We start from the raw sequence: 12,848 nt of genomic DNA, 5'->3' as shown, positions 1-12,848 counted from the left end.
TTACTTTGAACGAGTAGGAGCTTTACCCTTGGCCTTGGCCTTTGCGGAACTAGCCTTAGCCTTCATTTTCTTCTGTTTAATGTTCGAGTCTTTCTCGATACTCTCCTCCTCAGCTACCTCCGCCGCTTCATCAACTTCCTCTGGTGCAGGTGTGTCAGCCTCAACCACGTCGAGGTTATCCGGAACCTCTTCATTCATGCCTGCACTGGATGATCCACGTCCCTTGGTTGCAACTGTAGCCTTAAGGAACGGCTGTGGGTGAGTCTCGGAGTTGTACTTGCGCGTGAAGGCAGATTTAGTTGCGGAAGGAATGCTGTCCATTACTTTCTTGCCGTCGTTGCGTCCAATGCCGAGCTCCAGCACAGTATCCCAATCCTCCTTGCTAAGATAGTAGCTGTCCATAAAGCTGATCAAATCTGGGATTGCATCGACTCCATCCTTAACCAAAGGCTTGGTGAGAGCAGGAAACAATGCCGGCAGATAGCTCTGACGGACTTCGTTCTTATCGCCCGAAATCTTGAGACGCATCCTGATCTGAATATCCTTCACCAAGCGGCTGTACTTTGACGATTTTGAGTACTGTCCCAGGTAGCTAATATTGCGAGAGAGAAAGAGTAAAGAAGACCAGCATTCAGTAACCTCAACCGAATTCATTCGCAGCCCGCAAGTACTGGATCTCCCACGTACCTTGGGAACTGCATCATGGGTCCAAAGGCACCTCCAGAGCCAGGCCTCATGCTTCCATGAACATAAAACGACGGACGCACGCATGAAAAGGCGGCGTGGACAGGCATAAGGGACCAATGCTGGGCACTCCTGTTAACAAAAGCACAAATATGATTAGCGAATCTGACATAATGAGACCCAAACGATGCAACAGCAGTAATGGTATGCGAGTGCTGACATACCCGTGAATCATGGTATCCACCAAATCAGCATCAGATAAGGAATCCGCAGCTTTGCTGATCAGCTCAATCGCTTCCAGGCCAGATCGATCACCCTTAGCCTCCGCTGGTTCCATGCGGATATAATTCTCCTGAATCATCAACGGCGCCAACTGGTAATCGTTGAAGTAGGTATCAAACTTGTCCGCAAAGCTTAACGCGCGATAGTTGGTCTCCACCAACAATTGCTCTGCAATCTGGAAGGGGTTGAGGGCGACATATTTCTCAGATGCCTTTGAAAGCGCAGTACCCTCATCATAGTCCATAGTTTGCTTCGTCAGGCTCCATGTTGAAAGCATATTGAGAACTTGTCGAATATCCGATTGTGATCCAGAGACCAGTTTGTCCAACACATTTCCGGGGATGGTTCGGCCTTCTCTGTGAAGAATGGACATCAAACGAGCTCTAACCTGGTTCACCTGCGGCCGCTGGAACCGTAGATCAAAGCATGAGTTCACTAGGGACCGTACTTTCGGAGATTGGCGATCATTGCAGATGCAGATGATTGGAACCTATGCAATACCACAACATAAGGGTTAGGCGCCATAATAGAGCGGACAGAGGTGATACCAGCATCCATCGTTTACTTACATGCGTCCTTTTGATAAAAGAAATCAGCTGTGCAACACCTCCACGGTCGCCTCCGGCCATTCCATCGACCTCGTCCATGACAATCAGCTGCTTCTTCGCCATAGATGGCTCAATATCCAGAGCAGATACTTTCTATACATATCAATGAGCTTGATCCATTAGTGATCTGCTGCTACATGTCTCTTGTAAAGTGACTCAGCACCTTGGGAGATATACAACACCACTTACTCCTTTGCCTTCCGCCTTGGTCTCTCCGTGAAAGTATCCAGCAAGCGATTGATTGTCCAATAAATCGCGCACGTCCTCCTATAAGCCGAAACGTACATTGGTAAGTTTTGACACTTAGAAATCAATGGAAAAGTTGGAGACCAAACGATGTAATATAAAAGACTTACATCGAGGGATTTTTTGCTACGGGTATCACTAGCATTGAATTCCACGATGTTGTATCCAAGACTGTTGCCCACCAGGTGAGCTGCGGATGTCTTTCCTATTCCAGGCGGACCAGAGATGAGAACAGCACGGAAGAGTCCAGATTTGTCAGCGTTGTCCTTCTTGAAGTTGAGCTTGTAATTGGCGTCCCTATTATTTCAGATATTACACGTTAGGAGTCTGCATATCCAAAAAGGCATAGTAACTCAACAAAATGACCACGGGGACGTACCATCCTTCAAGCCATCTCTGCAACTTTTGAATTGCAGCATTATTGCCGCATAGGTCTTTGACCTGCATCGGACGGTACTTGGTGGTCCACAATTCTGACTGAGTAGGTCTAGAGATATTACATAGAAACAAAATTTCATTCAGCATTGTCGAAAAAAAAAAAAAAAAAAAGGTGGAACGGACGAAGCACTTACCTGAGTTCATCCGACGACTCGGCCTTTGACGCGACAGTGACGGAAGACACAGACGACGGTTTAGATGACGCCTTTGATGACTCGGTCGACTCTGATTTCGTTTTAGGAGCCTTGGTGCTCTTGGAGCTAGCCTTTACAACTTCGCCGTCCTCGGTCTTCGCAGGAGAAGTGCGGATCAAATCAAAGAACTCGTCCTCATCCAGTGTCTTAATCTTCAACTTCTTGACCTTGTCCAGCTTCGATTGTCCGGCATCACCACCCACGATTACAAATGATGTCTTTCCACTCGGAGATCCGGTGACCCTTCCTGAATAACGCTTCACTAGATCCATTGCATCTTCTCGGGTGATCGAGCTCAATTCTCCTGTGAAAACAAACGTCCAGCCCTATAATACAATGCCAATCAGTATATCAGCGGAAAAAACCCCTCTTCATTGAAGCTAGCGACGCGAATGCGGCGAAAGAAGATCAAAAAAGATCAAAGAAGATCACGTACTGCCAAACAGTTGTCTTGGCCCTTTGGAATCTCCTTAGTACCGAGAGCAGAGGGGCCGGCCTTATTCTTATGCGCCCAATAACTAGGAAAAAATATCGATGTATTAATTTATGGGCGAATGCAAAAGTATGTGCGCATGAGGTATTGGCCACTCCCAACCATACTTAAACTTTGGCTTTGGTTTCTCTTCCTTGACTTCATCAACATCCATGGCATCATCATCCTCAACCTTCTTTGCTGTAGCCTTGTGCCTCTTGATCGGCTTTACTTCCTGTTCTGCTTCCTTGTAGGCGCCACCATCATCATCATCATCATCATCATCATCATCAGCACCCTTTCGCTTCCTTCCATTCGATGATTTCGAGGAAGCAGCAGTCTTCTTTGGTAAAGAAGTCAGTTTGGTTTCGGGCGTCTTTGCTCTGGCTGGGGCTGACCTTGTCTGTGGCAGAGGAATGGTCTCTGCATCGCTGTTATTCTCGAAGAAGTCGTCCGCATTCGCCTTTTTCGTGCGTTTGGTTGAAGTTGACGCCTTTACTGTGTCCTTTACTGTATCCTTTACTGTTTCCTTTGCTGTTTCCTTTGCTGTTTCCTTTGCTGTTTCCTTTGCTGTTTCCTTTGCTGTTTCCTTTGCTGTGTCCTTTGCTACGTCCTTTGTTATCTTCGCATTCTTCTCGCTCTCCTCTTTTATCCCCTTGGCCGACTTTGATTGCGCAGTAGTTGAGGTTTGAGTGAGCTCGCCAGGCGCTGCTGTCTGATTCTTTTTCGCCTTTGCAGAGGCGAAAAAGGTCTTCGGGTCCACAAGTTCCTCGACAGCTTGCTTCCTAGCAGGTTTGAATCATGGCGGTTGGTGAGAGATCTGTGAATAATCGCTGACGAACGCCTCTGTGACGCAATCGTTGCCATACTTTGCTGGTACTGCAGACGTGGATTTTGCAAAATGCTTCGATTTCCTAGAGTCAATTGGAAAGTGAGACAGTGAACTGGTCTAGTAAGGATATGAAATGACCTTAGGCATTCACGCACTGCACCCGTCACATATCGCCGGCGACATGGAACGTTGGTACTCACACTTCAACATCCTCATCGTCGTCGTCCGACTCTAATCGTCAGTATAGAGGTGATCGAAACAATCGTTATGGATATGTCAAGTGACAAAACAAGAACATTGATGGTGTGTATAATCATACCTGCAATCACGGTCTTCCTTCGCGCGGGTGTTTTTTTCTTTTCAGGCGCCGCTTTGGAGCTCTGTAAAAATTTGGTGGCAAATGTATGCAATACAATCAGTCATGGCACTTTGATCCACAACAACACTGCGTGAACGCGACAGTAAACGCTCCCTCTTTAATACTACAGTTGTAGCCGAGAAGCGCAAAGGCCATAATACACACCTCTTCCGCAGAAGCAGCGCCGGGTTTCGTCTTTGGCTTCACCGTAAAGTAGTTTCTCAAATCCATGTCGAATCTCTGAATTTCAAAGGACGTACTAAAAAAGTCCTGCAGTCGCTGTTCAAGAAAATAAAGTGCTTGTCGAGCGAAGGAGGCGCGTCCAAGTTCTTTGGATTAAACTGAAGGATCGAGGAAAAGAATAATTAAGAGGTTGTAATGCACAGTAAGAGAGCGGAGGAGTGGTGAGAGCACACTGTCAACACGAAGGAGAGGAACGCACACAAACACAACCAAAAATATGAGCGCGTTTCAGGTAGCAGTCACCCATGAAGACCGAGCATGCGACCTTCCGACCGTTGCGACTGTCTACCGAACAAGAAGAGAACGATCGTTCAGCGACTTCTCATCGTCGAATTCATACATTCACATTTACCATAACACTTTCTCACAGAGCCTGTATTGAACTCTGAAGCAAAAACATGAATTTTGTTAACGGCGCCAAAGTTTCGCAGCCAAGAAAACGGGTCCTTATTGGGGCCACTGGAAGCGTTGCGAGCGTGAAAATACCCATCATTGTTAAAACTCTCTTGGAGGTAAGGGATTTTCCGCAGGCAAGATAAGCATTGCAACAAACGCTATCTTCCTGGCAGGGCTTGACCACTCATTTGTATCGACTCATCATTTACAGGAAATGTCGGAGCAAGTGGAGGTCAAGGTGGTGACTACGGATGCTGCGCTCCATTTTTTCGACCGTAAAACCATCCCTGTAGAAGTGCTAGCGGATCGGGACGAATGGAGTGTAGGTACTTGACTGTATATGCGTTTTTTATTGAAGTAATTGGTACCATCGTTCATATGTACCTTTGCTCAATGTCCTTTTAACGACGACATGTACGTCTTGTAGGCTTGGAGCAAGATACCTGATCCCGTAATGCATATCGATGTAGGCACACTTCTACCTCTCGTTTTATGAATCGTGTATTGAAAATACGATGGAGACCACCTCTAACTAGTCTTGCGTTTTTATTGTATCAGCTTCGAAATTGGGCAGATATGATCATTATTTGCCCGTTGGATGCCAATACATTGGCCAAGCTTGCCCAAGGTCTTTGCGACAACCTATTAGTAAGTGATCTTCTTCAAGCAGATGAATTTTACACCACTAAATACCATGTTTTAGCTAATAATACACTCTTTTAGACGTGCATTTTGCGCGCATGGGATGAACGCAAACCGGTGATTGTATGCCCGGCGATGAATACCAACATGTGGAACCACAAGTTCACGGCAATGCACCTTTCTACTCTGACCGATATCCTTGGCTACCAAGTCATCCCTCCCATCAGCAAACTGCTTGCCTGTGGTGACCTAGGTAAGCGATCCTTCTTTGAAGCATGTGTATATTCATGGGCAAAGTACAGCTCAAGATGTTCTGTTTTAACAATTTAGTTTGTCTGGATATCATCACATGTAGGTATTGGTGCTATGGCTGATTACCGGACTATCGTGAATGAGATCAAGAAGCAAGTCAAGCTAATGAGTGTGCCTGAAGAAACGTTATAGTGTGCAGAAAATAAATGCGTTTTTAACGTGTAACCTCAACGCGTTTAGAGTCAATGCTGCGAAGGAGGAAGGTCGAAGCGGTCGGGGATTTTATACAAATGGCTCGTTCCTGGTGCACTGGTCATGATGTAGATGAAAAAATTGTGGGGTAAACTATCTGATCGAGCATTTCTCAGTAGGAACCATCAAAGGTTTAAACGCCGATCGAAGCGCAGCTGGCTAAGGCACCTCGACTGCCCGACTACGAAGATGTTGGGTATAGGCAATAATCGTGGAATGCCATGGTCAAATGATGAAAGCCGTTGAACAATCACTGGTTCACTGGTCAAGGAGCAGCTGAAGAAGCCCTGTGCGACTACACACGGATATTTTCCACGCAGCACATTTTTTTTTTCTGTATGCTAGCACCATCTTTGAACGTCCTTTGAGCCTCTTTTTTTTTTTATTGCTCGCTTTTCCTCTTGACATGTCATTTTTCTGCGCTTGCAGACCGAGTCTCCCACGATGCTCATCCCTACTATTTGAGCAGCACTTGGATGCTTTTAGCGCATCGTGCCACCAAGGGAGATCTCTTTGCCACGGATATCAACTCTTATTGGCTGGCTCTAACATTTTCTTCCCCGGACCAAATGGGAACCTAAAAGCCGAATCTGTTTCCCCAGCTTTTTTTTTTTTTTTTTTTACATTCATTCGATGGCTGATAACCGCCGGCGCGCGGCTTTGATCTCGAGAATGGCACTGATAGTGCTTCAGGACATCCCGTACTAGATATTCCGCGTTATTGACCGTTAACAATACGTCCTCAACAGAGAATGATGCAGCATCAAAGACGTGTATAGTTTGCGGCATCATCCAATGAGTTGCGTTTGAAGATAGTAGCGGCATTGTTCAGGATGAGACCAGCGTTAGCTGAGTCAAGGGATAAGCAACACAGCACAACTCGTTCCTGAATTGGGCAGATTAATATGTGAAGCAGATCGCCGCATTTATTTTCCCACACTCTCCACCTGTGTGTGCATGCCTTCGATCAAGACCTGTTTTGTTTGGATAAATGTGTCTAGTCGTGTGTTTAGATCTTTCGTGTGTGTGGATGGTGCGGAGATGGTTAGAAGAAAACGAGCAAGAAGACGAGCAATAACGTGTTTCTGGGGAGAACAAGACAAGCAGCAGATGCTTCACTGACGCAGTTTCTTTTCCTCTTTTTCTGTCGCGAATTGCTAGCCCAATTGCAGGGGAAAGTGTGGGGGTGGGCATTGTGGAGGGGGATTGAGAGAGGGCAAGGGGTGTGTGTGCGTGTGTGCGGTGGAATGGATCCAGCCGTTGGGGTGGGCTGGCTGCGTTTGTTTGATGGGCGTACCGCAGGGTAAGCCCTGTAAGGAGAGCAAAGGATGATAAAAAGAATAATCTGGCATGACAATCTCCAATCTCCGGATATTCGGATATGGTTACTTTTATAGCCTTGGGAAGTAGAGTACGGAGAGAACATCACATCATCGTATCCAATTCACTTCCAGAGCTCACTACGATTGCGTTTTATTCCAAAGTGTACGTTTTACTACAGATTATGCAGCGTGGATGCGTTTGTATCCAGCCAGCGGAAAAGAGAGCTGCCAATCAGTTGGCCAGATCAGGAGGCCGCTTCGGGAGCAATTGAAGGGATCGAGGAAGGGAAAGGATGAACGTTGAGTACACAAAAGTGGGAAAAAGGGCCAAAGTGTCGCATATATAAGGTACCATCGCTCGCTACCCCAACCCGCCTCTTCCTCCTTGCTTCCTCTTTCCCTTTCTCTCTTTCCCTTCTCCGCTCCTCTTCTTCTATCCAGCGCTTCCGCCTTCTTTTCATCTGTCGACACACCAACACTTCTTCAACATGACTGCCAACAAAATCAACGGTACGTGAAGCTTGCCACCAATGTCCACCCATCATGCTTCCAAGTCGCTTTCATGAGCAATGGACGTCTCTACTTGCTATCTTGTTATCCTGTTACGTTGCTATACTTAATATCCTATTCTTGTCGTCCATGTTCATTCTTCTAGGAGGAACCGTCGTCGAGATGCAGGTATTGCCAGCAATCATTCTCTGCCGGACCATCGAATACAACGTCCAAGCACGGAGGCAACTTTGCTAACACAGGTCGATTCCTGTTTTTTTGTCATGTCATCGTTTTTTAGGGTGATGAGATGACCCGCATCATCTGGGATGGCATTCGCGACAAGGTAAAAAACAGATTATTAACGTTCAGCGCCATCATACTCGGAGTGGGGAATACACGTTATTAGTTTTGGGGCATAAGAAAAAAAAAAGGTGGTAGCGGTAGTGTGTTCTGCCATGAAGAATGTTATGGCAACAACGGCACGGCGATAAAGGAGTTTGAGAACCATGCATTGCACTGCGGCATATCCCGTGGCGGTGCCACCAAAAATTTGCAGCTGAAGCACGAGATGTGAGCAGCACCGTGGGAGAGGTGGCGATGGACACGAAGACTGCGCCTGAATTCTCATCGCCGGTATTATTTTTACATTTGTATTGCACTATAGTTGATTCTTCCCTATGTCGATCTCGATATCAAGTACTTTGACCTCGGCATGGAGTACCGTGATCAGACTGATGACCAAGGTAAAGAGCGTGCATTGCTTCTTCATGTATACGTATATATCTACCCAACAAATGGAGTACAATTGCGGGGGAGCGGATAATGCTGCATTCGTGGATCGACCGCAACGCCGTTTGTCCCACATGTCAGCGCGGGTTGTGATCTGCCGTTATCCGGCAAAGAGCTCTATTTCTATTTTTTGGACATTGCCTCATTTTATTCTGGTGATCTCAGGAGTGCGTCTTTTTTCGCGACTACAATTCGGGCTGCTGGAATAGAGAGCTTAGAAATCACTTATTACGTTTGCAGGGATTTCCCCCCAACGGGGAACACGACATCAACTTCGATCTGATTTTCTTCATATCTTTTTGCTCTCAACCAGTCACGATCGATGCTGCTGAGGCTATCAAGAAGTACAAGGTCGGCATCAAGTGTGCCACCATCACCCCCGACGAGGCTCGTGTCGAGGAGTTCAAGTTGAAGAAGATGTGGAAGTCCCCCAACGTAAGTCTATCTGTCCTGCAGGAATCGTTATTGATGATGAGATCAATCGATAGCATCGTTATCAGATTCTTCGCTGGCTGTCTTTGACAGTCTCCATAAAATTCCAATCTGATAGGGAACCATCCGCAACATTTTGGGAGGTACTGTTTTCCGTGAGCCCATTCTCTGCAAGAACATCCCCAGATTGGTCCCTGGCTGGACCCAGCCCATTATTCTAGGACGTCACGCCTTTGGCGACCAGTACAAGGCCACCGATCTTGTTGTCGATGGCCCTGGCCGCTTGGAATTGGTGTTCACCCCTGCTGATGGATCGGAGAAGAAGAATATGGTCGTCTACGACTTTGAGGGACCCGGCGTTGCCATGGGCATGTATAACCACGATGAGGTACAGTAAAACTCAATGCACTGGGCGACTGCGATCTTCTGCGCGCCTGCCAGCACCAGATGCCCAAGAGACGATATGAATAGTTAGTAATCATACTTGTTTTCTTTACATTGTTTTTGTCGTCTCCAGTCGATCACTGGATTCGCTCACTCCTGCTTCAAGGTCGCTCTTGAAAAGTCATATCCTCTCTACTTGTCAACCAAGAACACCATTTTGAAGAAGTACGATGGACGCTTCAAGGATATCTTCGAGGAGATCTATGAGCGCGACTACAAGGAGCAGTTCGAGGCCAAGAAGATCTGGTACGAGCACCGCCTCATCGACGACATGGTCGCGCAGATGCTCAAGTCATCTGGAGGATTCGTCTGGGCCTGCAAGAACTATGACGGTGATGTTCAGTCAGATATTGTTGCCCAGGGTTATGGATCTCTCGGCTTGATGACCTCGGTCCTTCTGACTCCTGATGGCCAGTGCTGCGAGGCTGAGGCCGCCCACGGCACAGTCACCCGTCACTACCGCGAGCACCAGAAGGGTCGCGAGACCTCAACCAACCCCATTGCCTCCATCTTTGCCTGGACCCGTGGTCTCGAGTTCCGTGCCAAGATCGACAACAACGAGGCCTTGAAGGAATTCGCCCAGCAGCTCGAGACTGTCTGCATTGACACCATTGAGGCTGGAGACATGACCAAGGACTTGGCCTTGATTATCCACGGCAAGGGCATGAAGCGTGAGCACTACCTCAACACTTTTGAGTTCTTGGATCGTCTTGCTGAGAACTTGCAGAAAAAGCGAAGCGCGTAAAATGGAGAATGTCGGCACTTTTGATATCATTGTACACACCCTTGTTTCAACAATAAAAAAAAGAAAAAAAATAGCTATATGAAAGGGTCCAAAGATGGCTAATATGTATGTACAAACATTTATAAACATTTTAAAGTCTAGATGTAACGATGGAATGCTAGCATGGATGGTCTGGGACATGGTTCTATAAGCAATGGTATTAGCTAAATAAGGAGGAGCAGGTAGCCAATACCAACTAGCGGTCCTCCTCAAGTGCTTCTGGGCCCGGTGCCGGTGCTGGTGCTGCCTGCGATTTTGGAACGAAGCCAGTGTGGGCTTTGAAACCCATGGGGGGTCCTGTCTCGCAGAGTTTGTTGATATGTTTGGGGATGCCCATCGCGCGCAGCTCGTCCGGTAGCTCGATGAACTGCATGACCAAGCCTGTCGTGACATGCCATTCAATATGGCAGTGCAATGCCCACACTCCAGGGTTATCAGCCTTGAATCGAATCACCGTGTATCCGTATCGGGGCACCGTCGCCGTATCTCGGCGTAGTGGATTGACCGCATTGATAGGCGTCTTGCCCTCCTCGTACATACCCTTCCCCTGCGCGATGACCTGGAAGGTATGTCCGTGCAGGTGGAACGGATGTTCGTCACCCAGCGAGTTGTCCAGAATGATCTGCACGATGGCATTACGCCTCTCGATCTTCATAACATGCTGGTTCACTTCGTAGACGACCGAGGTGTTGAGGTTTTGCACAATAGTCGGGTTCCATGCGTTGCCGGCATAGGTGATATCGTTCATGTATCCACGCACAATGTTGTCCTCTTGATTCTTCTTGAACGAGATCCTGATCAGGAAGCTGTTCGTAATCGGTTCCAGTACAGGCTGAGACTTCAATGGGTGGAGCATATTGAGGTCGAGATCCTCACATGCCTCCGCAAACGCAGGATTGACCTGGGGTAGTTGACCCTTTTGCGCGGGCGCGGGAACAAAGCGCCCTACTGAGGTCGGTGTTGTGGCGCCTGCGCCTTGATACCGGATTTCTCCCAGGATGACGGGGTCCAAATTCGTCGTGGTGTTGGGTAAACACGCTGTGCCCATCTCGGCCCTCATCCAGTAGTTTTGTACGTCCTGGTTTGCTGTGACAATGACAGAATAGCGCTGTCCAGTGTTGATCGGTAGACTTTCGACCATAATTGGGTTCAGGTCCGTCCCGTCGGCCTCAATCACTTGCAGCTGGTGGTTGTCAATCGAGAACAGGAATGGCGCAGCAGCACTAGGATGTCAACCAATAGGCTAGTTAGGTCAACGAATGCTTTTCTCGCATCGATAAATGATTGCTGAAACAGAGCAAAACAGACATACCCACTATTGATGATTCGCAGCCGATACCGTCTGTTTGGGACGAAGTGAATAACGGCCCGCTCGCCCTGCACGCACGGCAGGTCTCCTTGGACATTGGAGCAATTGAAGGTGCCTCTGCCGTTAATCAGGCCGTTGTTCGGCACCGGTTCCCTGCCATGACTATCCGGCGAGAGATAATGCGCGAGGAGTGCGCCTGTGGGTTGGTGATACCAGTCCGAGAGGATCACTGTCCGCTCCTCATCGTAGGCGTGCAGAAATGGGTTTGTCTCTGGTGGGTCTCGGATGATGATGGCGCCCACTAGGCCGTCGATATATTGGTTTTCGAAATGGGCGTGCCACCAATGTCTATTATTAGAAGAAAATGGAAAAAAGATGCAGAGTGGCATACGATGATTAATCCCACGGTTCCCGTTCATAAGTGGGCGCCAATGTACGCCCTGCTGTTTTCTTTAGCTACAATGCCCATGGTGCATGGTGTTTGGCGCACTGACATGGCCAAGGCTGCGGATGGACAAAGTAGTCGACAAAAATCAACACTCAGCAACCCAGCAACCCATGCCATTAAGAAGTGAATGGAAGGAACAGAGTGGAGAAGACCACAAAGAAGGGGTGCGCAATTGATACATACGTTCCAACAACATTGTCTGTGCCAAACGCATATGTGAAGTTGGTGCCAGGGGGGATAGGACATTGGTTCATGCCAGGCACACCATCGTACCAGGGGTCGCCCTTCATGGTCATGCCATGCCAATGGAAGGATGTCGGGACATCGAGTGCGTTCTCGACCACGACTGTAATCTCATCACCCCGGTTGACCTCAATCTTTGGGCCCGGGTATTTGTCGTTGACGAGGATGACAGGGCGGGTGACCCCATCGGGCGCTAGGGTTGTGCTGGTGACCTTCCAGAAGAAGATGCGGTTCCTGGGTGTAGTCGTGAACTCTGGTGGTGCTGCTTGGGTAAATATTGACGAGGTTGAGGGGGACAGGAGGGGTGTGAGGGACCAGAACAGGGCAGTGGCTATGCTGCTCCGGATGAGCCACGAGGAACGAATGCTCTTCATGGCTGGCTGGCTGTGTGATGGAGGAAGGATACCAGCTGCCGAGGATGTCTGAGGATGTAGGAGAGTGGGTTCGTTAGTCGTAGGAGAGTATATAGAGGGTATATAGATGGAGTGGTTGGTTTCTTACAAAGAAAGAGGAAGGGACTGGGGCCGGTGAGGCTCAAAAGGATGAAGGGGTCAGCCACCGCCTTCCTTCCTCACACCAGCCGCCGGGGCCATTCCAATGTTAGCCCAAAAGAGCGGGCCGAACATTCTCGCTATGTCTATTTTGCTAGATCAACCCCGGCTAGCCAAAAACTTTATTAGATATCC

At 48.1% G+C, this 12,848-nt stretch overlaps 4 protein-coding genes across 4 annotated transcripts; 2 read left to right on the top strand and 2 right to left on the bottom strand.

Annotated features, from left to right (window-relative positions):
- On the bottom strand, positions 1 to 4,345 carry BC939DRAFT_473887 (replication factor RFC1 C terminal domain-containing protein; the record flags this gene model as incomplete). Its single annotated transcript, XM_051558380.1, has 13 exons — positions 1 to 592; positions 688 to 816; positions 909 to 1,456; positions 1,536 to 1,667; positions 1,764 to 1,841; positions 1,931 to 2,117; positions 2,200 to 2,307; positions 2,393 to 2,778; positions 2,889 to 2,970; positions 3,053 to 3,709; positions 3,957 to 3,987; positions 4,076 to 4,136; positions 4,280 to 4,345. The coding sequence occupies 13 exons, from the start codon at positions 4,343 to 4,345 to the stop codon at positions 1 to 3; spliced, it is 3,057 nt and encodes a 1,018-aa protein (XP_051416110.1).
- A 410-nt stretch (positions 4,346 to 4,755) lies between these two features.
- Positions 4,756 to 5,839, top strand: BC939DRAFT_499802 (flavoprotein; the record flags this gene model as incomplete). The annotated part of the gene is made up of 6 exons (XM_051559977.1): positions 4,756 to 4,869; positions 4,965 to 5,075; positions 5,181 to 5,219; positions 5,312 to 5,401; positions 5,477 to 5,648; positions 5,751 to 5,839. 6 exons carry the CDS (start codon positions 4,756 to 4,758, stop codon positions 5,837 to 5,839), a joined length of 615 nt encoding a protein of 204 aa, XP_051416109.1.
- A 1,773-nt stretch (positions 5,840 to 7,612) lies between these two features.
- On the top strand, positions 7,613 to 10,210 carry BC939DRAFT_440191 (isocitrate dehydrogenase [NADP] cytoplasmic-like protein). Its single transcript, XM_051554050.1, has 7 exons — positions 7,613 to 7,731; positions 7,877 to 7,899; positions 8,012 to 8,056; positions 8,378 to 8,456; positions 8,816 to 8,937; positions 9,053 to 9,322; positions 9,452 to 10,210. Exons 1-7 carry the CDS (start codon positions 7,710 to 7,712, stop codon positions 10,121 to 10,123), a joined length of 1,233 nt encoding a protein of 410 aa, XP_051416108.1. The 5' UTR covers positions 7,613 to 7,709; the 3' UTR covers positions 10,124 to 10,210.
- On the bottom strand, positions 10,211 to 12,767 carry BC939DRAFT_440186 (Cupredoxin). Its single transcript, XM_051554049.1, has 3 exons — positions 12,103 to 12,767; positions 11,475 to 11,819; positions 10,211 to 11,385 (listed from the first exon to the last, which is right to left on the bottom strand). The coding sequence occupies exons 1-3, from the start codon at positions 12,534 to 12,536 to the stop codon at positions 10,359 to 10,361; spliced, it is 1,806 nt and encodes a 601-aa protein (XP_051416107.1). The 5' UTR covers positions 12,537 to 12,767; the 3' UTR covers positions 10,211 to 10,358.
- Between the last annotated feature and the right edge of the window lie 81 nt (positions 12,768 to 12,848).

This window comes from Gamsiella multidivaricata (genome assembly GCF_025024155.1).
Source record: "Gamsiella multidivaricata strain RSA 2152 chromosome Unknown BC939scaffold_8, whole genome shotgun sequence".
Taxonomy (NCBI): Eukaryota; Fungi; Mortierellomycota; class Mortierellomycetes; order Mortierellales; family Mortierellaceae; genus Gamsiella; species Gamsiella multidivaricata.
This window is presented reverse-complemented; position numbering and strand designations above follow the sequence as displayed.

Excerpts from the sequence above, each read along its gene's own strand:
- BC939DRAFT_440191 (XM_051554050.1), top strand. The coding sequence starts at position 7,710 with ATGACTGCCAACAAAATCAACG. Across the intron at positions 7,900-8,011 it reads GAACCGTCGTCGAGATGCAG|GGTGATGAGATGACCCGCAT; the intron begins GTATTGCCAGCA and ends ATCGTTTTTTAG. Across the intron at positions 8,057-8,377 it reads GGGATGGCATTCGCGACAAG|TTGATTCTTCCCTATGTCGA; the intron begins GTAAAAAACAGA and ends ATTGCACTATAG.
- BC939DRAFT_440186 (XM_051554049.1), bottom strand. The coding sequence starts at position 12,536 with ATGAAGAGCATTCGTTCCTCGTGGCTCATCCGGAGCAGCATAGCCACT. Across the intron at positions 11,820-12,102 it reads ACAGACAATGTTGTTGGAAC|ACATTGGTGGCACGCCCATT; the intron begins GTATGTATCAAT and ends TTCTAATAATAG. Across the intron at positions 11,386-11,474 it reads CTGCGAATCATCAATAGTGG|TGCTGCTGCGCCATTCCTGT; the intron begins GTATGTCTGTTT and ends TTGACATCCTAG.